At 39.7% G+C, this 22649-nt stretch overlaps 1 protein-coding gene across 2 annotated transcripts in view; it reads left to right on the top strand.

Annotated features, from left to right (window-relative positions):
- The window catches only part of POLD3 (DNA polymerase delta 3, accessory subunit), a 56251-nt gene that overhangs the window by 5642 nt on the left and 27960 nt on the right, over positions 1 to 22649 (top strand). For both annotated transcript variants that reach the window (XM_081278848.1, XM_081278847.1), the window contains exons 2-6: positions 7720 to 7971; positions 9243 to 9298; positions 13828 to 13930; positions 19456 to 19495; positions 20808 to 20940. In XM_081278848.1, the coding sequence (XP_081134974.1) occupies positions 7912 to 7971; positions 9243 to 9298; positions 13828 to 13930; positions 19456 to 19495; positions 20808 to 20940 (392 nt within the window). In that variant the 5' untranslated portion in view covers positions 7720 to 7911. The remainder of the gene's footprint in view (positions 1 to 7719; positions 7972 to 9242; positions 9299 to 13827; positions 13931 to 19455; positions 19496 to 20807; positions 20941 to 22649) is intronic.

Here is a 22649-nt window from a genome sequence, read left to right as displayed (position 1 = left end):
ATGAAAAATTCAAGTGTGTTAAAAAGAAATGTTTCAAAAATAATTTTGCAAATAAAGGATATAATTATAAATATATTTTTAAGGGGGCTAGGGCAAGGCGGGGCAGATTGGAACAGAGATGAGCCTAGAGAATATGAGGAGTAGCATGAATTTCCCCTTTCAGCAGAAAAACAAAAGAAAAAAGCAGACTGATAATAAGGAGGCTCTGAAATAGGGCAGGTGCAGGGAGATCTGAAGTATGTGGAGGCATCTCCCTGGGGGAATGAGAAAGGGAACTAGAGGAGAGAGAGTTTGGGAAAGTCCTCTATCTGAGGACTTACTCCAGAGCCTTGGAAGAAAATATTGAAAGGTAAGTGAGTCAGCCCAAAGTGTATGGAGAGCTTCCCAAAGTTCCATGTGTTGAAATTATATGTATAGGAGTGTTTGAAGCCTCCCTCCAGGGTCTCTAGCAGCCGTGTGCAGCTCTCTTGCAGCTCTCAAAACAGGTTAGTATCTGGCTTGGTCCTAAGTTTTTTCTCTAAAACGTCACTTCTCTCACCTCATTTCTGATCACTGGGCCTTTGAAGGAAGCTGAATTTCCCCCAGTTAGCTTATCAATAATGCTCACCCTGATAACAGATCACATAATATAACAATTTCAGTGGTGGAAGGAAAAGTAGACAACACCTTCTACAAACACTATTTTGTAGCTCAACAAAAGGGATTATAGAGCAGAACAGTATTTAATTCAATTTCATCCATCTATTCATTCAGTTATCAGTTCAACAAATATTTGCTAAGGGCCTACCCCATGCTACTTTGGCCAAGGGGTCAGGGGTGTGCTAAGAATCCAGAGATGAAAAGACCTTTGAAGAAGTAGCATTCTGTGGGAACTGAGACTCTACTACCTACTGTCCTACAGATTCAGGTCTTCAGTTCCTGCAGTTCCTGTAGATAGAGGTGCCTCTAGAATGTCTGTCACATCCATATCTAAGACACATCTCCTGCTGTTGCAGGGGCAGATTTATAAGCCTCATGACCATCCTCAGCCCCACCCACCTCTCCATTCCGCAAGGTTAACTGACCAGAATTGTTGCCATCCTGTCTTCAATTCTTACTCCTCCTCATTCTTGAACTTGCTGAACTCTGGCTATTGTGTCTCTCACTCTTCTGGCCAATGTCACTAAAGGTCTCCTAATTACCAAGTCCAATACATTTCTATTTTTATCCAAAGCCATTTGGAATAGGCATTTGACACAGTTGATGATTCCTTCAAACTCACTTCTCCATTTCTTTCCACACTGAACCCTCCCGGGGATCTTCCTCTCTTTCAGTTCCCTTTATAGGCATTTCCTCCTTTGCATGTCCCTTAACTACTGGTGTTATTTAGCATTCTGCCTTCAGCTCTGTCCCTGGGTAATCTAACCCACCCTTCCGGTAGCCTCAGCTGCCATTTACAATTTATGGATCCCCAATCTAAGCCTGCATTTAAGCACAGATATATACCACAGCCTATTGAAGAACTCCAGTAGGTGCTCCCTGCCCATTTCCTAATAACATGATTTTTTAAACTGTTCACTTATCTGTCTTGAGACAGGGCCATATGTCTCTTTTATTCTATGATACCTTATATACAGTGAGTTCATAAAAGGAACTCAGTGAACAATTGAAGAATTAATAAATGAGTACCTATCCAAGAGAAAGCTGTTCCCTGGCTTCCGTCTACTGAAAAACATTTTGATGATGTGAGATTTAAAAAAAACTGAACAAATCAGGTTTAGTAATTATAAAACAGAACTGATAAGAAATCTGTAGTTAGGGTTAAGGCAATGGCCAGAGGTAGTGATAGAGATGAGCCATGTCATGGCAATCTATGATTATGTTTAAAATTATGAGGGGGTCCAGACTATAGATCAGTGGTACACTGTGCTTCACATGTGCTAAGCCATGGGTTCAAATCCCAGCATCAATCAATCAATCAATCAATCAATAAAAGTAAATATAAAAATTTTAAAAAGAAGTGGAAACCATGGATCAAAGAAGAAAACTGAAGACATATGAAAAGAAGTAGTGATGTCAAGAGAGAGACAAGGGACAGATAACAGTGTTTCTATTGATACATGTTGGGAAAAGTATAAACGGCAGCCATACCCCAGAGAAAAAACCCCAACATGGCGCCTAAGGACTTCTTCTTCCTACCTTCTTCTTCTCTGCAGTGGCGCGAAAAGTTCCCGCCCTTGTGAACTCTCCCGCCGGCGCCAATTTCAAATCTCACTGGCGGGGAACCTTAGCCCCAATGAGAACTAATTCCTGGGCGCAGGAACTGATATCTGGAAGAACTTGCCAATAAACGGGTGGCCTGCCATTTATCTAAGCCCTACCATCTCCCCTTAGTTCTATATAAGCACACAGCTTTTTGCAATAAAATTGGAATTCTCCCGGCGAAGTGTCTTTGCGTGGGGAATTCTTTCAATACATAAATTCATCATTTGAAAGAAATGATTGATAATATTGAAAGGGTAAAGTTTCTAAGCTGGAAACCTTGAATTGAAATGTAAAAGATTAGGTACTATTAAGTTCCTCTGTTACACCCAGATTCCTGAGATAGTTAAGACAACGCCCTACTGGCCATTCAGCCTAGGGCCCTGTGCAGTTCGTCACAGGGCCCGAACCAATCAGTTTGAATGTGTACCCAGTTTAGAAGTGACCAATCACCCCTGCCCAGCCTGTTCCCACCAATGAATGGACTAATCATGTATCAGAGTTGTTGTTCAATTTTCCCGCGCCTCATGATGATTTGTTCTGATGTATGCAAAGCCCCCCACCCTCTCCAAAAAGTGTACTTAAGCTCTGCTTGACCTCTGCTCTGGGCTCTGGGCTGCTCTCCCTTCTTGAGTGAGCACGGAGTCCCAGCGCGCTGGAACGGATCCAATAAATCCCCCTTGCAATTGCATGGAGCTAGTCTCGTGGTCTCTTTCTCCGACGTTTCGCCGGACCCTTACATTATCAGACAATATGAAGGAAATGAAGAATTATTTTCATGGTTAACAAAGAGAGAGAGAGAGAGAGAGAAGGAGGCAGAGTGAGCAGCTCACTCCACTGAAATTGTGTCTGGAATGGCTTTTGCCCTTTACTGGATTCTAAAGCTGAACCCAGATGACATTTCCTCAGGAAGTCTTCCCAACCAGCAGCATTTTGGGGTCAGAGAGCAATGGTCTCTGGGAAAACCATCATGTATTTCTTCCTAGCCCTGAACAACAACCCCTTCATGTTTTAAGAATCCAGAAATGATGTGCCTACCACAAAACATCTCAGGCAGTTTCCAATTATCTTCACTTTTACCATCACTATTCCAAAGCACCCTGCAAACCCCCAAGCAAAGGGAGAAAGGAAAAAATATATACAAAAGACATGCCAGATATGGGTATGGGTCCTCTTGCTTTTTTTTTTTTTTCCCTGAATGTCTGAGAAGGTGAAGGTGGAACTGTGAACTTTTGGTAATTGAACTGAGGAATAAAGAGGCTGGTTGTGTGAAACAGGGGAACAGTGAAAGAATTCCCCACGCAAAGACACTTCGCCGGGAGAATTCCAATTTTATTGCAAAAGGCTGTGTGCTTATATAGAACTAAAGGGGAGATGGTAGGGCTTAGATAAATGGCAGGCCACCCGTTTATTGGCAAGTTCTTCCAGATATCAGCTCCCGCGCCCAGGAATTAGTTCTCATTGGGGCTAAGGTTCCCCGCCAGTGAGATTTGAAATTGGCGCCGGCGGGAGAGTTCACAAGGGCGGGAACTTTTCGCGCCACTGCAGAGAAGAAGAAGGTAGTGAAGCCAGATTTAAAGTTAGGTAGTCAGTGTAGTTAGGTAAATCGGGTCTAATACCGAGTGAAATCTAAAATGGAGGTCATGCTGAGAATGATTCCGGGGAAACCCAGGACAACTCATGGAATGTTAATGAAGTCCCGGAAAGGCCCTAGGCCAAAGTCCACCCTATAACAGCCCCCAACAGATTTGGAGATAGCCCATCCCAAAGAAGTGATAATGAAGTCCTTCCTGCCCAGATTACTTGTTTGGCCCACCTGTGTCCCAACCCTTCCCCCTTCATCAGCAAAACTATAAAAAGGGGAGACAACTGCACTTCCACGGATTCCACCTCTTGGGTCCCCTTCTTCCTCCCGGAGAAGTCTTTTCTGCTGTCCTTTAATAAACTTCTAATTTCTACTCTGACCTTGCCTCGGCGTGCTTCTTTGGTGTTATTCTTCAACATCGGGGAAGCAAGGACTCGTCACCAGTCAACAGCGGTATCAGTAGGAAGAAGAAGTCCTTAGGCGCCATGTTGGGGTTTTTTCTCTGGGGTATGGCTGCCGTTTATACTTTTCCCAACAAACAGTATCTAAGCATGTCCTCTTGGCTCACTCTCTTAGTTTTGTTAACTGAGGGATTTTACATTGATTTTACAGAACTGATAAACTGTTTTAGAACAGGCACCTGGAGGCTTATCTCAGTGTCCCTTGGGTTCCTGCCTCCCCAGCTGCAAGGAGGTTGACATATCCTGGCCTTAGCAGCTGTACATTCCACAATACAGACAGTCTATTCACATGTTCTCATAAATCAACTTTGTGTGTGTGTGTGTGTGTATGTGTGTGTGTGTGTGTGCTGGGAATGGAACCCAGAACCTCAGGAATGCTAGGCAAGTGCTCTAACACTGTGTTAAATTCTGGGCCTCAAAACTGTTAGCAACAAAAGGACCAGGCTGGATGCAAACTGCATGGATCAGCTCAGCACAGCTTTTATTCAGGAACAGAGTGATACCTCTGATGGACCCACTTTCCTGGTGGAAAATGAGCCATTGGCCAAAGAGGGAGTGTAGGCTTATCTAGGTTACACTGAGAGGGTGACTCGATCAATGAACATGTCAGTTTGGGCTATCTTTACTAGGTCAGATGGAGGGTGTGGGGCCAGTGGTCAGTATGTGGGAAAGAATTTATTTAGGGCGGGACCAATGCTTTGGCCTCTTCCCAGAAACGGTCATTTCAGACTTGATGGATATCTCCTCCCTGGGGCCTATCACTGGGAAAGAATGTATTGGGAAAGGATCAGTGTATTGCCTTCTCCCTGGGCCATATTATTTTGGGGTTTTTCATTTTCTGTATCCAACAAAAAAAACTTTTTAGGGGCTGGGGTTGTGGCTCAGAGGTAGAGGGCTTGCCCACTATGCATGAGGCACTGGGTTCAATCCTCAGCATCACATAATAAATAAATAAATAAATAAATAAATAAATAAATAAATAAATAGTGATATTGTGTCCATATTTTTAAAAAAATCTTTAAAAAACACAACTCTTTAAAATAGAGGAAATATAGGCTTGTTGGGTGTTAAAAGACACAATAAAGGGTTGGGATTGTGGCTCAGAGGTAGAGGGCTTGCCTACCATGTGTGAGGCACAGGGTTTGATCCTTAGCACCACATAAAAATAAAATAAAGATATTGTGCCCATCTATAACTAAAAAATAATTTAAAAAGAGACACAATAAAGGCAGCACTAGGAATTCATTTCACATATATTTTGCCATAGTGAAAGAATATAGAATCCAGACCTAGATAGCCAAGTCTGAAGTTTTCTCTTTATGTCCTCTCATCTTCAGGCTGGGGTAGTTGCCTCCTTTGGATTCCCATGGCACCCTATTCTCATGCTATACAACAAGCTGTTTATACCCCCCAGTCTGTAAACTCTCTGAGATAAAGACTATGCTGTGTGTTCCTTTTAGTCACATAGAGTTTGGCATACAGGAGACCTTTAGTCATGTTTGTTGAAGGAAGGAATGATCCACTTTATCCCTTAATATCAATAATCCCTGGGCCCCTGAGAAATGATGATTGAACAGTTATGGGGCCCCTGAGTCATACTTCTTAATCTTGTACTTCGTGATTTTGACCTTCTGTTTGGCTTGGAATGCGGTCCCTGGGAGACCTGTGCTAGCCTTGAAACCCAGTAAGCTGGTGGAGTTTCAGAGTTGCTTCTGCAGGCCTTCTTTCCTAAGAAGCTGGCCCTGAGTCCGGGGATCTCCATTTGTGAGGGAGACGTAGAAGGGTTTAGGCAGCCAGGACAAGATGTAGAGTGAGGAGGTCAGAGGCAGGGCTAGAACAAAGGAGCATAGAGAGGACCTTCTAAGGAGGTCAACTTCCAACAAAAGCGCTCATGAACACAAGCCAGGGACCCAATCAGACAGACACTTCTGTATTCATGCTCCGAAGCTGGGATCCAATTAAATAAACTAAGATAGACTTGAGGACACAAGGGGCACCAATCAATAATGGTGATGAGCTTGAGGAGATAAGGAAAGGAGGAAATTCCAGAGATCATAAAAAGAACAAGCCAAAAGGGACCCCTTCTCTCTAGAAAAGTCTGTCTCGGTTGCTTTTGCAATAAACCTGCCACTTGCTTGCTCTCTCTGTGTCCTGTTCTTCAATTCTTTACTGAATGGAGAAAACAAACCCAGCACTCCTAGACAGTTAACACCTACATATAGGTAAACTGCTCTTCATCCCACCCCAACATTGAGTCCTGTCCAGCTTTTCTACTCCGTGCCCTGTCATTGTCATTAGACTCACAGCTGCCCATCATTTTTGGGATGATATGGGGATAAACAGGAAAAAAGAGGAAGGTCAGCCTTACCTATCTATCCCTTTCCTTCTTTCTCCCTGCCCTCCAATCCTCTCCCCTTTCCTCCCAGGGATTGAACCCAGGGGCACTTAACCCCTGAGCCACATCCCTAGCCCTTTTTATTTTTTTTCAATTTGAGACAGGGTCTCTCAGTTACTTAGGACCTTGCTAAATTGCTGAGGCTAGCTTTGAACCTGCGATCCTCCTGCCTCAGCCTCTGGAGCCACTGGGATTACGGGCCTGTGGCACAGGCCCCCACAGGAATTGTGATCTTATGGCTCCCACTGCTGGTAGTACCTGGCACTGATATCCTACCATTTTTTGTCTGGCTTCTGCAAATACTTGGGCTGATTGATTCTGGGGAACTGCTGTGTTCTCAAGATAAGGCCCTTGTGTTAAACCTTATCCTTAAGGAGGAGAACGTAAGGTTATGATCCTCCTGCTTCAGGATTGAGAGTAGCTGGGATTACAGGTATGTGCCAACCATGCCTGGCTTCCTTGTTTCTTTTTTATATATTTTTTAGATGTTGATGGACCTTTATTTCATTCATTTATTTACAGGTATTTGCCAACCATGCCTGGCTTCCTTGTTTCTTTTTTTATATTTTTTTTAGATGTTGATGGACCTTTCCTTGTTTCTTATTCCACTGTTTTCCCTCTAAAATCTCACTGCCTTTAATATAATTAAATTTAGGGCAATAAACACTTATTGAGAAGTTATTAGATGCTAATGCTGTTAAATTATGAAGATGGTTGTTCTAAAATTCTACTAAGTTACTTGTTTAAGCAAACCTTGTCTTGGAATCTATACGGACTTATTTCCTATTCACGCTTTCCATTAACATAAGGCTGGTTTCAAATTTGGGCCTTTTTTTGGTGAAGGGATAATAAAGTCTAACAAGATTTTTTTTTTTAAGATTAAAAATTTCATTCTACGAGAGGTTTATAAGAGGAAAGACTGAGGCTCCTAAAGATTAAGTATTTAGTCTTGATCTTTGGTAGCACAGCTGAAGTTCAAAGCCTTGCCTTGCTCGCGCCCTCCTTCCCAGCTCCTCACTTCCGTTTTCTCTTACTAGCTCCACCCACTCCAGCCTGCGCAGTCTCCGTGACAAGTTTGACCCTCGGATGGCTGCCGTAGCGCGTCGCCTCCGTTGCTGTGGGAAACGACCCGCGACCTGGGAGGAAGCGAAGTTGTTTCCCGCCGGCGGGAGCTGTGGCTGTGGTTGAGAGAAGGACTCGGAGCGGGCGTGGACCAGCGCTGCAGCACGATGGCGGACCAGCTTTATCTGGAGAATATAGACGAGTTCGTCACGGACCAGAACAAGATCGTGAGGAGCTAGGACTGGGGAATGTGGGCGTGCGAGCGGGGTCTTGGGCCCGGCCAGGGCTGCGGGGCCCTTGACTCCTGTGCTTGTAGCCTCGTGGGGATTGGACGAGGGGAGGTAGGTCACCACCCCTCGTGCCCCAGGAAGAGCGAGAGGACTTTCGCGGGGAGATCCTCTGGCTTACGCGCAAGTCCGCGGGTCTTGGGCGGTCTTGTGGGAACTGAGCACCCGGCTGGCGCCACCGAGGTCAACGCGGGGGGCGGGGCGTTGGTTGAGACCATTTGTAAGGGTACATCTAGCTTTTCAGGTTGTTGATGTCCAGAGTCCCAGGTTTACAGTTGAGGAAATTGTGTCTTGGTTAAGTGACAAGTTGTGTAATCTCAAAACGGTTTCCTCTTCCTGGAAATTTAAATATTGATAGTGGTTTGCCCCGCCTAATGGGGTTGGCGTAAAGATCAAGTGAGAGGACGGATCTGAGCGCTCTTTGCAAACTGTGATGATTGACTGTTTACTTTGGTAGACTTTGCAGTAATCTAAACGCCCTTCAGGTGGGTGGTAGTGCTCCTACAGGAAAAAATTGAAGCAAAGGGGTCAAATAAATTGTTTATTTGCAGTTAGTAAGGGATAGGTAGTTTTGGAACCCAAGTCTCTCTCCTCCATTAATGCTATACTGCCTTTGCCTGACCTATTAGTTTTATTTTGGGAAGCTCAGCATTTTGAATAGGAAGAGACTTCGAGAGAAGAGGCTTACTGGATCAAGGAAGAATGCAGAATTGATGCCAGTAATTCCCAATCTAACCACTGATACAGTTTATCCATTTTACTCATTCATTTCCTGACCCTCCACACCTGTGTCTTTTAATGTTTGTATGGCTGCAACTTTCCCTAAAAGTTTTAAGTCATACACTTCAGAATCATCTAGTTTCTGGATGAGTTTTGGGATAGTTTTGGGTAGTGGCCCCACCAGAGACAGAATGTGAAAAAAGGGCATAAGTAAAACAAGGAATGTGAGGGAAATAAGTTTTTTAAATGTATATTCTACTTACTATTTTAGATTCTTCTACATTAATCAGTTTGTGAAAACAGACTTCCTAGTATTTGCAAGACAAATATGTTGGTTCAATTTGCCCACATAGAGGGTTCTTCTAAACTATAGTGGCATCTATTGTAATTTATAAGGGATAATCATCTAATAATGGGAATCAGGCCCTTGGGAATTTTCTGCACACTGAAGTCATCTAATAAAACATTTTGAATATTGCTGTTTCTTGTAGGTGACATACAAATGGCTGAGCTATACGCTAGGAGTTCATGTTAACCAGGCCAAACAGTAAGTTCAGTTTACTTCCAATTTTAATGACATTGGAGTTTTTTTATTTTGTTTATTTTGATTTTCATGACTACACATAGCCCCTAGGTTAGAACTGAATTTTTTCTCCTGGATAAATGGGAAATAATATAATTTTTAATAACTTTTATCTCTCTAGGGGGGTTAGTGGGCTTGTATATGAATGCGTGGTAATAAATTTTGCTGGATTTAGTTGTAGTCTTGGCCTCTGGTTAGCATCACTTTGTTATTTCGAATGTATTAAATGGACTTGCAGTTCTGTTTATAACTCAAATTAATATATCTGTTATCTTACATCTTTACTACATTTTCACTGTACTTCTTAGGCTTATTTTGGGGTGTTATTGAAGTACTATCATAAGGAGGTCAACAGGTGTTTGACAGCTGTGTAATAGTACATGACAAGAAAACTAAGTGAAACTACAAAGGGAGTGTTTAAAATGATGCAGAGCATTTTTGAATTTTACTATATGAGTTTTCCTCACTGAAACTTGTGGTCCAACTTGAGCCCAGGAGGGGAATAGCAAGCTTTTGATTTAACTCTAGAATTTTTCAGCCTGCAAAAGTGCAGATACTGTCTGTATTCTGCAGGATTGGTGAACCAACTAAGGACACACATATTGAACACATTTACTTTGTTTTATTCCTTATGGTAGCCTGGTTTTTGTCTGTTCCTTGAGTGATAGGAGTTTTCTCTGACTCATAAAAACATTCCACAAGAATTAAAAAGTCCCTAATCTCTAGAGCAGGTTGATTTGACTTTGTTGGGTTAATGTTAGGTCTAGGAGACTGATTTTGGCTGTGATGTTTAAGCTTTTAAGACCTGAAACTATTAGCCCTGGGATAGACTTGAGCTGGTTTTGAATGCAAAGACCGTGGTGCTGGTCTAAACCTAAGAGCTTCAGTGACTTTGATTATAGACATCTATAAAAGTTATTAGTCATTGCAATTATGAATGTGTAGATATGAAATGAAGCAACTGTTACTATATATATACACACACAAACACACACATACACACCTGTTGGAGTTTAAAAATGCATATTAAGGGTTAGAGTTTCTGAACTAAAGATGCCTATAATTTTACTGTCGCTAAACTGATTATATATCATTTTTTATAGCTTAACACTGTCTAGCTCCTGCCTTTCTGTCCAACTTAATCCTATTCTACTCTCTACCTCACCTATTATCTTCTTCAAATATACAAAATTTATTCTCATCGTAGGACCTTTGTACTTACTAGTTCTTCTGCCTGCCATGGTCCTCTTCCAGCTTTCCTCATTCTTCAGGTTTCAACTCAGATTTCATGTTATACGTAATAAGCTTTCCCTAATGCTCTGTTTCAAGTGTTTCACCTCTTCTTGTCACGTCATCCTATTAATTTCCTTCATAATTCTTTTTCGTACCTGGAATTGAACCCAAGGGTGAACCACATCCCCAGCCCCCTTTTTATATTTTATTTAGAAACAGGATCTCACTGAGTTGCTTAGCTTCACTAAGTTTCGGAAGCAGGCTTTGAACTCTCAATCTTCTTGCCTCAGCCTCCCAAGCCACTGGTATTACAGTGGGTGTGGTGGTGCCTAACTCATAATTCATTAAAAAAAATTTTTTTTTAGTTGTAGATGGACCCAACACCTTTATCTCATTTATTTAAATTTATGTGGTGCTGAGGATCAAGCCCAGTGCCTCACATGTGCCAGGTGAGCACTCTACCACTGAGCCACAAACCCAGTCCCTCATACTCATTTTTTTAAAAAAAATTATGGATATAAAGATGTATGGATATATAATTCACACACTATACAATTCACCCATTTAAAGTATACAGTTTAATGGTTTTCAGTATAATCAAAATTGTGCAACTATCACCACAATCAATTTTAGAATATTTTCATCACCCCAGAAAGAAATTATATGCCTATTAACAATCACTAACCATTTCCCCAACCTCTTCCTGCCAGCCATAGACAACCATTAATCTTTCTGTCTATAGATTTGTCTATTCCAGACATTTCATATACATAGAATCATGTACAGTCTAATATATCTGGTTTCTTTCACTTAGTATGTTTTCCAGATTTGTCCAGGTTGCTGCATGCATCGATACTTAATTCCGTTTTATTGCTAAATATTCCATTGTATGGTATATGTTTCCACTTAATTAGGCTACCATAACAAAGCACTACAAAGTAGGTGGCTTAAAACAACAAATTTATTTACTTAGTTCTGGAGGTTAGAAGGCCAAAGTCAAGGTGTTAGCAGAGCTATGCTCCCTTGGAAACCTGTAAGGAAATTTTTTCTTACCTTTGTCCACGATCTAGTGGTTTGCTAGCGATCTTTGGCATTTCTTGGCTTGTAGCTACATAATTCCAATCTTTGCCTTCATTGTTACATAATATTCTCCTTGTGTGTCTATCTTCACATAGCCATTTTTTTGTAAGGACACCATAGATGTTGGATTAAGAGCCCAACAAACTACAGTATGATCTGGACTTAATTAATTACAATTGTATTAACCCTATTTCCAAATAAGGTTATATGTTAATGTGTTAAGGGTATTGCAAGGGTATTTCTTTTTCAGACTCAATTTAGCCAATAGCATGGATATACTAAATTTAATTTTATCTGTTCATCTGTTAATGGACATTTTAATTGTTTCTACATTTGATTATTATGAATAGAACTGCTGTGAACGCCTGTGTACAAATGTTTGTATAAACATATGCTTTTAGTTCTCAAGTATAGATTCCTCAGATTGGAATTGCTGGATTATATTGCTGTTTAACATTTTGAGGAACTGACAAACTATTTTTTAGAATGGCTGAACCATCTTAATAATCTCACCAACATTGTGTGAGAATTTCAATTTCTCCATATTCTTGCCAGCCCTTTTTATTTATTTTTTAACATATTTTTTAGTTGTAGGTGAACACAATACCTTTGTTTTATTTTTATGTGTTGCTGAGGATAGAACCCAGTGCCTCAGACCCTGAGCCACAACCCCAGCCCGCCAACCCTTTTTATTATGTCTTTATTTCACCTCTTTGTAAATATGAAGTAGTATCTCATATAGTCTTAATTTGCATTTTCCTAATGACATTAAACGTCCTTTTATGTGCTTATTGGCCATTTGTATATCTTCTTTGGCAGTTGGAGGGGTAGTAGGAGACTCAGTGGGGTGTGGTTCATGGTAGCTAAGAAGGTGAAGAGAATGATCAAAAGTGTAGGTGGAGTTTTCTCTTGGAATTTTTGAGTGTTTGGCTGTCCTGGTACAAGTATGATATAAGAACCTTAATTAATGCCTCTTAAAATAAAAGATAAATGATATCTTTTTGTCATTAAACTATAAATTATTGAGGGGAGTCAGCTGCAACATTTGCTAGAAGAAAGGATAAAAATGAATTAAAGGATTTTATTAAAAGCAACATTTTGCATTTAGTGTTTGGTTCTTTCAGGTTAATGAATATTTTGGATATTGGATGGTGTATGTAAGCTGTTTAATTCTGTAGTTATGAAGCAGCATTGGATCTGAGTAATTATTAGCATTAGAATTTCAGAGCTGGGCATTTGTGATCATATACATAATAGAGTTTTTAATATTTTAGAGTAATAAATTCTAAATCTCTTGAAACCCTGAGTCATCTCCACCCCAAAAAGCACATGTATATTTGCTGATACTTTGGTGGTAAGGGTTATACAAGACGTGAATCCCAGATTAAGAGATTCAGTAATCTAGTACAGCATTCCCTTGCATTACCTCAGGATATTAAGAGCCTAGAAAAATTGACTTATCCTGGATCTGTCATAGCTAGATAGATAAGTGACTGAACTTACTCTTGATTCAACAATGTATTCATTCTAAATCATGGCTCCCATTTTAATGTGGGTTCTGTCCCTCTTATCCTCTTATTAGACTTTTTTTTTTTTTTTTTTTTTTTTTGCTGTGCCAGGGATCTAACCCAGGGGTATGTTATTTGCTGAATCACTATGCCAACTCAAACAAGTTGACTCCTATCCCCAAGTCCAATCTAAAGTCCCTTTTAAAAAAACCTCTGTTCGGGCTGGGGATGTGGCTCAAGCGGTAGCGCGCTCGCCTGGCATGCGTGCGGCCTGGGTTTGATCCTCAGCACCACATACCAACAAAGATGTTGTGTCCGCCGAGAACTAAAAAATAAATATTAAAAATTCTCTCTCTCTCTCTCTCTCTCTTTAAAAAAAAAAAACAAAACAAAACAAAAAAAAACCTCTGTTCATGGACTGAACAAAGATCCTGCTTGAATCCAGGGGTACTTTATTACTATATCCCCAACCCTTTTTATTTTTTATTTTGAGACAAGATCTCACTAACTTGCTGAGGCTGTCCTTGAACTTGTGCACCTCCTAGCTCAGCCTCTTGAGTATTAATTATAGGGATACACCACTTGTGCCTGGCTGCTTTTAAGTCATGAATTAAAAGAGTTTATGAGGTTAAAAACTATTACTAATGAATTACTTTTGTTTCTTTGGAACAGGATGCTATATGATTATGTCGAAAGGAAACGGAGGGAAAATTCAGGAGCCCAACTGCATGTCACCTATTTAGTGTCTGGTAGTATCATTCAGAATGGACATTCCGTGAGTTCTCAGAATTTTATAATGGGCTTATATGTGTTTAAGCTACAAACAGTGTTATAACCTTACATTGGAGAAGAAGAAAAAAACAAGAAGATGATTCAGTATTGTGGAAGTTTTAAGTTCAAAATATTCATCTTAGAGGAGGATTTGAATTTTTAGACTACATCTGAAACTCAAAAAAGTTTGGGAAATATCTTTTTTCCCCAATATTTTTTTTAGTTGTCTATGGACTTATTTATTGATATGTGGTTCCGAGAATTGAACCCAGTGCCTCTCACATGCTAAGCAAGTGCTCTACCACTGTGCTACAACCCCTGCCTGGGAAATATCTTGGCTGTGATACAGAGGCTGTATCATTATGCAGTTTTCTAGGCAACAAGATATTGGTAGATTGCTTCCATTATTCTTTTTTTTTTTTTTTTAGTTATAGATGGACACGATATCTTTATTTTTTTAATGGGGTGCTGAGAATCGAACTTAGTGCCTCAAATGTGCTAGGCAAGTGCTCTACCACTCAGCCACAACCCCAGCCCCCATTATTCTTTATACCTTTCTTCAAGGTATGTTGGAGACAGTGGTCATTAATTTTCATCTTGTTCATATTTCAAGCCACAAATCTAAGTGTTCAAACAAGAAAAAAAAAAGTTTTTTAACTTCATTTTAATTCTGAGCACTCATTTTGGTAGTTGTGTAGCTATGTTTAATGGGTAGGAAATATTGGCTGGGGACTGACCTAATACAGTGCAGAAGCATGGGCTGGAAACACTTTTATTCTCCTACATCTTCTTTTTATATTGTGGTCCAGGTGTTATCTGGTCATTCTAAACACAGGTTACTATTCTGTTTTCATCAACCCAGCAACAAAGCTTTCTCAAATCTGTTGACTTTCTCTTAACTACTTCTGTATGTCCTTCTCAGGGGCATAGAGATTATTCTATTCCCATGCCTTGGTGGGCACTGGAATCTCTGCCGAGATATCTTATTCCATCTCCTGTACCAGGCTGAGCCTTGGGAACAACGTTAGTAATACCCCATCTCTAGCTTCCTCCCAAAAGTAGACACCTTCCTTGCTCTCATCTTCTTTAAGTCTGTTTGATAGTTCTTTTGCTTCTTCCACTACCAGTCCCATGGACCAGGGCTCCTTCTCAGAGATATGTTAATATGTTTCCCTCTTCCCTTTTGACTTGTCCTCAGAATCGTAGGTTTAGAACCCTGACTTGTCTAAATACTGGTTCTTTGTTTTTTAGCAAAAGAATTTTAAGCATGTGATGTTTAAAACTGGAATGTTAATTTAGTAATTTATAAGGAGAAACAAAACTCCTCAAGGGATCAAATCCTTGTATTTTCTAGCCAGCATTTTCTGTCCTTATTGGCAAGCTATTTGGCAAGCCAAATGATAATCAAGGTATTTGCAAGTTTAGAATCAGATATCATTATATATCTGAAATAGGAAATTAAGCAGTCTTGATTTATTTACTCTCAAGGATAAACCTGCCACCAGAATTTTCTCTCTGTATGGCTTTTGAATGGATACTGTCAAAGTTTGCAACTGTATGTCATTTTTCTTTTTAGGTTTAACTATATTCGTGTCTCTTTAGGTATGTCAGTACCTTTAAAGTAGTCGTAGTTAAGTCTTTTCCTCAATATCATTGTATTCCCTTAAAATACAGGTTGAGTTTCCCTTTTCTGAAATGCTTGGTACGAGAAGTGTTTCAGATTATGATTTTTGTTTGTTTATTTCAATATTTGCATATGCATAATAAGGTATCTTGGGAAATGTGATAAATTCTGATTTAATACCCCCTCTCTGGCTTCCTCCCAAAAGTAGACATCCCCTCTTTGTTCTCATCTTCTTAAAATCTATGTGATGGTTCTTTTGTTTTTTCACCACCAGTCCCATGGACCAGGGCTCCTTCTCAGAGCCCTCAGTAGTAATCTGTGTTGATGGATAACCAGATACCACCTGGAACTTTAATATAAAAAGTCTATACATGAAATTCCTTTGTTTCATATATGTCTTATACACATAGCCTGAAATGTAATCTTATACAGTATTTTAATAATTTTGTGCTTAAGGGCTGGGGACATAGCTCAGTGGTAGAGTGTTTATGTAGCATTTGCAAGGTACTGAGTTCAATCCTTAGCACTATCAAAAGAAAAAGAAGAAACTGCATGAACCAGTTTCATGGTACAGAATTTTTTACTTTTGATGCTATACCAGTGCTCAAAAGATTTCAGAATTTATAGCTTTGGGATTTTGAGTTAGGGTTGCTTAACCTACAGTGATTTTGTTTTTGGTCACTGATCTGAGAATTTGTAATAGAGATTCATATGTTGCTATTCATAAAATTTTGAGAGTTCACAGATCTTCTGAATTAGGATTTAAAGTTAAGAATTTATGTTTTCAGGTAACATACAGTTTTTACTCCAACTCATTATGGCATGGACTCTTAATTTGGAATCCTTAAATGGTATTAGCAGTTGATCTTTAGGGTTCAGGGAATTCTTAGATGAAATCTTAGGATTTTATTCTAGTTGTGTTCCCCAGTGAATTTTTCTGAGAAAAAATTTCTTCCAAAATATGTATTGCCTATCATTAGTTAAAAACTTATAGAAATTCTGTTAGACATCTTCTCGTTAATATAACAAAAGACCAGAGATAGTCAACTTAAAAATAGGAAAGGTTTATTTTGGCTCATGGTTTCAGTTCATGGTTGATTGGCCCCATTGCTTTTGGGCCTGTGATGAGGCAGAACCTCATTATGGGAATATATGGCAGAGGAAGCCCTCATCTCATGGCTGGATGCAAAAGAGAGAGGAAGAAAGTATCATCCCACAATGCATTTCAAGGGCAATGTCCTCACTAATCTAAAACTTCCTATTAGGCTCCACTTCTTAAAGTTTCTACCATCAAGCAATAGCACCAAGCTGGGAGCTGAGCCTTTAACCCATGGGCCATCGGAGAACATTGAAAATCCAGCTGTTGGAGAAGTTAAAAACTTTTATGCTGTGCCTTACTTATAGAGGGCCTTCTATTCTAAATTTAAGAGGACATTTAGCTGAGCACAGTGGAACATGCCTATAGTCCCAGGTACATGGGAGGTTGAGCAGGAGTCAAGTTTGAAGCAACTTAATAAGACTCTGTTTCAAAACAAAAAATTAAAAGGGTTGAGGATGAAGCTCAGTGGTAGAGCACCCCTCCTACGTGCTGGATTCAATCCCAGTACTGCACACACAAAAAAGATTCTGTTCATCTGCTTCATCTGCCAGTCATGGTGGCATAGCTGGATGTGATGGTGTACCTCATGCCAATTATCCCAGCAACTGGGAAAGTAAGAAATTGAGAGGTAGATCCTGAGTATTACGTAGCAGTTATAAAACTATTCCTCTTTCATTATAGCCACATCTGGATTCACTGATAAATATGTCTTAGTTGATTCAGCAGTCCCACATTGAATTATTTGAGTTATTTACAATCTTTGGCTATTGCTAATAGCTACAGTGAATAGCTCAGAGTATATGGGTTATGTGTATTTTGGGTGGGGGGGTTACTGGGGATTGAATTCAGGGACACTCAGCCACTGAGCCACATCCCCAGCCCTATTTTGTATTTTATTTAGAGACAGGGTCTCACTGAGTTGCTTAGCGCCTTGCTGTTGCTGAGGCTGGCTTTGAACTCATAATCCTCCTGCCTCAGCCTCCCAAGCTGCTGAGATTACAAGTATGCACCACCAAACCTGGCAGTTATGTGTATTTTTGTTAGTGTGTTTTGAAATTACATTCTTAGAAGTAGGTTGGTTGGATCAAAGTATAAATGTATATGTATTTTTTGGTGGGGGGATACTAGGGATTGAATCCAGGGGTCCTCTCCCCACTGAGCTACATCCCAGCCCTTTTATTTTATTTCGAAATAGGGTCTTACTGAGTTTCCCGGATTGGCCTTGAACTTGGGATCCTCCTTCCTCAGCCTCCAGAGATGCTGGGATTATAAGCATGTGTCACTAGGCTGTATATGTACTTTTGTTGATTATTGACGAATACATCTCCATTTCTTATTTTTCCTGAACAGGTATGAAGAGTACCTGTTTCCACACGGCACATGTTGTCATCTGTGTCAGGGCTATTTGTATTCCTTTTGCTGTGAATTATCTGTAACTCTTGCCCATTTTTCTAAAGGGTCTTCGTTTTTAGTTTTGTGGTTTTTTTTTTTTTTTTTTTTAAGAAACTCTACTAACCATTTGTGATACTAGTTGCAGATACTTTTCTTACTTAATCATTTGTCTTTTAACTTTTGTTGAAGTTCTGTTTTCATCCAAAATTGTTAGCTTTTATGGGTTATTTCAATTTTTTCTGGATTTGAATCATACATAGGATACTTCCTCATTCTTAGGTTATATTAGATTACAGAAGAATTCATGTATGTTTTCTATTGCATATGTTTTCATTTTTACTCTTAAATCTCTGATCCATTTAGCATTCTTTTTTTATTATTATTATAATTCCCATTTTATTTTTTTTCTAGAAGATAGATTTTCTTCACTCTTTTTTTTTTAAAGAGAGAGTGAGAGAGGAGAGACAGAGAGAGAGAGAGAGAATTTTTAATATTTATTTTTTAGTTCTCAGCGGACACAACATCTTTGTTGGTATGTGGTGCTGAGGATCGAACCCGGGCCGCACGCATGCCAGGCGAGCGCGCTACCGCTTGAGCCACATCCCCAGCCCAATTTTCTTCACTCTTTAAGGACCTAGCTCTTACATGGGCTTTGGTGGAGGTCATGGGGTGGCACTAGCAGGTCTAAAACGGAGTGGGAGTATTCAGTCCTTCCAGGCTTCATGATTCCTGACCACCTTGCTGTGAATGGCATAACTCACACAGTAATGCACCTTTACATGGAGCTTGGGAAACACATAAGCATTAAAATACTTGCTTTAGAAACGTCCCTGATGGCTGCGGTGTTTCAAATGGCGAACCTCTTAATGGCCTGTCCTTGGCATGCACCTGGCACAGTTTGAGCAACAAATAGGCTGCACATGGCTGTGGCTTTTTTGGCCTGACCATTATTTCTTCTTTTTTTGGTATTTCTTCTCCATGGCATGGGCTCTCAATTACCCACAGCCCCAGAACCTCTTCTTCCTTTCAGCCTCTACCCAGACTTCCATGCTCCCTGTTTAGCATTAATTCTGATGTATGGTATGAGGGGGAAGAAGTAATTTTATCTGGATCCATATGGGAATACAGTACTTCTCATTAAATCACTTAACTAAAAAGCTCTTTCTTCTCACACTGATTTGAGATGCTGTATTTTATTTCATTGTAGTATTTATCCCTGTACTCTCATTTTCCTTAACCTTACTAAGAAATTTTAAAGGAAGCAAATTAAAAATGAATCTGACTTTATTAAACTGTAACATACATTTGAATGGTACCATTATTTTCCTAATTTCACATTTCAAGCACAATTGAATTATTAACAAGGAAACTTCCAGGTTTCAAGTTCTGTTGATGAAGTGTTGTTTCTTTACAGTGCCACAAGGTTGCAGTAGTGAGAGAAGATAAATTGGAAGGTAGGTATTTTAACAGTTTAGTAAGTTTTTCCTTTTTCTTCTTATGGCATCAGTGTTGGTATAATAATAAATCTGCCCCTAACATCTGCATATAATATGTTATCTATTTAGCCAAAGAACCCTGTGTTCTTTTTATTAGTAGTTTCTGAAACATGTTAAAATATGATACTTCATCTTCTTAACTTCCCACTAAGTCAATAGCTTCTGACATTTATAAAGCACTTTTATCATAGGATTTTAAACCTCATGACAGACACGCGAAACTGTCATGTATATAATGTGGGCCATCTCATCTGCTGTAAAAAGACAGTAGTCTGAATGTTGTGCTGTATTTCATAACACATTTTAGAGAAGAACATTGTAGAATGTTTTTCTAAAAGTCAGAAAGACTAATAAATTAAATAAATCCAACTGGGAGATATAGCTCAGTGTTAGAATGCTTGCCTAGTGGGCACAAGGTCCTGGATTTGATCCCTAGCATCAAACACAGAAAAAGTCTGACTTTCAGTGCTATTAATGCTACTATTCTATTGTTTAAAAATCCATTTCAAAAAATAATATGACCCTCATGTCCTCATGATCTTGGGTCCATATCTGAAGACAAAACTTCACTGTTGTACCTTGTATATATATACAAAGGCTCCTGCCAGTGGAGTGCGATTTTTACCAAATTAATTCTGAAATATTCAAAGTGTTGGGAATGTCTAATTTTTCTATCTGGATTTCCACAGTGGAAGCAAAGCAAGCAGGCATTCATCATTTAGTATATGTGTATTGATTATCTACTGTATGCCAAGCTCTATGGTAGGGAATGGGGACATGGAGCAAGTTAGGCCTAACGCCTTCCCTTGTGAAACTTAAATTTATGCTAGTTTTTCTTCTGCAGACTTATCTAGTTAGTTGTATTTTTGTTATATAGTTGCTTTCTCTAAAGTAAAATTGGGCTACATAAACAACTCTTTTCAGGTAGAGATTATTTAGTCTTTATATGCTAGTGTAAGGTTCTTCCCTGACGGGGTGGGGGGGAACCCATAGTCATCATCAATCATTAATTAATATTTGCTGAGTGTCTACTGGATGATCGGTAATCTCACAGGTGCTGTACTTGATTCACCATCACCTACCTTGTCATAATGTCCCCATTGCAGACAGAAGAGTTGATATTACACTGTATATGTGGCTATTTGGCCTTTTAGAGTTTTTTAGACCACCACAGATTGCAAATGGTTTTAATGCAGAAGGGTTTCTTGTTAAAGTCCCCCGTGCTATGAAGTTTGTGTATTAACAGACTGCTTTTCCTGTTGACTTGTAGCAGTGAAGTCCAAGCTAGCTGTGACTGCCAGCATCCATGTGTACAGCATCCAGAAAGCTATGCTAAAGGACAGTGGGCCTCTGTTCAATACTGACTATGACATCCTTAAAAGCAACTTGCAGAACTGCAGCAAGTAAGCTCCTTAATGTTCCTTGTGGGCTTCTTTACGAATTGATTTTGTAAGATGTTTACACAGTGGCTGCCTCTTAAGAGTGAATGCCAAGTCTAGTAAAACCCCATTTATCTTGCAGTAAGACACATGCCTGGTTTTATTAGTACATCATAAGGTGAAAAATAGCAGCCACAACCCATATTGAAAACCCCAGTGGACTCCCCATAAATCTATTTCTCATATATTTATCCTGTCACCACCACCAGAAATGTTTGTTGTATCCCCTCATTACTCCCTTACCCCAGTCTCTGCTGTCTAAATTCTACCCATCCTTCAAAAGCTAGTTCAAATATTGTCCTTCAAAAAATTATTCCTAATTTGATGTTCCTCTGCCTTCCATCCAAAAGCATCTCTTTCCTCTGTAGCTAGGATCAGATCTTGGCCATCTTTTGTATCTTCCACAGCACAGAGAGGTAATGGCCTATGATACCTGTACATTTTGGAAATTGATGATTATAGGCTTAAGTTGTACTTTGCTGCTTAATAGCCCAGTGCTTTGGACAAATTACGTAAACTCTTTAAGCTTTGGTTTATTCATCCATAAATTAGGTATAATTTAGCCTACTTTGTGGGATTTTATTGAGGGTTCAAGTCAATTCCCCAAACGTACATAGTGAGTACCTACTGCTTTCACACATACGAAGCAAGGTAATTTGAATTCATTCAGCAATATCTGATGAATCCCTATGAAATGCCACACACTATAGATTGAGTATGTGCCAGTGTATTGAGTATGTCCCTTGTTCTAGGGCTAATTGTCTGATGGGAGATGAGCAGTTACAGTACAGCTTGGCAGTGCAATCAGAGGAGGAATAGTGTAAAAAGATATTGGGGATGGGTAGTTCTCCCCACTTCTGGATGAATGAGGCAAGGGGCGAGGCAAGGGGCAAGACAGAGAAGGTTCCCTAAAGTTTAGGACAGCTAAGTTGATGACTGAAGGCCCAGTACAAATAGGCAGCAAAGAAATGGGAGAGTAAATACAGCTAAGAGAAAACATGCATGTGTGGAACCATGATAATCATCTATGATTGAACTTAGAGTAAGAGGTAAGAAATAATTAGAAGACTAGAGAAGTCTAAAAGGAGTCAGATTATGCTTTGACTACTAGGAAATGGAGTTTAGCTTTGATTCTGAGCATCTGGGAACCACTGAAAATTTTCAAACAGGTGGATGAAATGATCATAACTGTACTTTAGAAAGGTGATCCTGGCTATGATGTTGGAGGTAGATCAGAAGGAAGTAATCTGGAAGCAAGGACATGAGAGTGGAGAAATGTCTCAGTGATCTAGTGTGCATTTGACAGTTATCTGAATTGAAGTAATGGTACTGGGTGGAGAGGTATGAAGGTTGAAAACTCTTCAAAACCTCTAAGTATGGTAGTGGCTGGGGGTAAGGTGTGTGTGTGTGTGTGTGTGTGTGTGTGTGTAGGTCACTGTTCATGGTGTTAAGGATGATCTCATGTTTCTGGCTTGGTCTTATGAGTACTAAAAGAGAATTTAAGAGAGATTGGCTTTAGGAAAAGAGGGGGAAATGTTGGATTGGATTTTAGACATGTTAAGTTTGAGAAGCCTGTAGGAAATCCCAATGGGAATGTGCATTCCATTAGATAGGTGAGTCTAGAGCGAACAAATAAAAGCGGTAAAGACAGATTTTAGAATCAAAGGAGGTAA

Source organism: Spermophilus citellus (assembly GCF_964194105.1).
Source record: "Spermophilus citellus genome assembly, chromosome: 2".
NCBI classification, from domain to species: Eukaryota; Metazoa; Chordata; class Mammalia; order Rodentia; family Sciuridae; genus Spermophilus; species Spermophilus citellus.
Note: the sequence above shows the minus strand (reverse complement) of the source record. Positions and strands in the feature narration are given on the sequence as shown.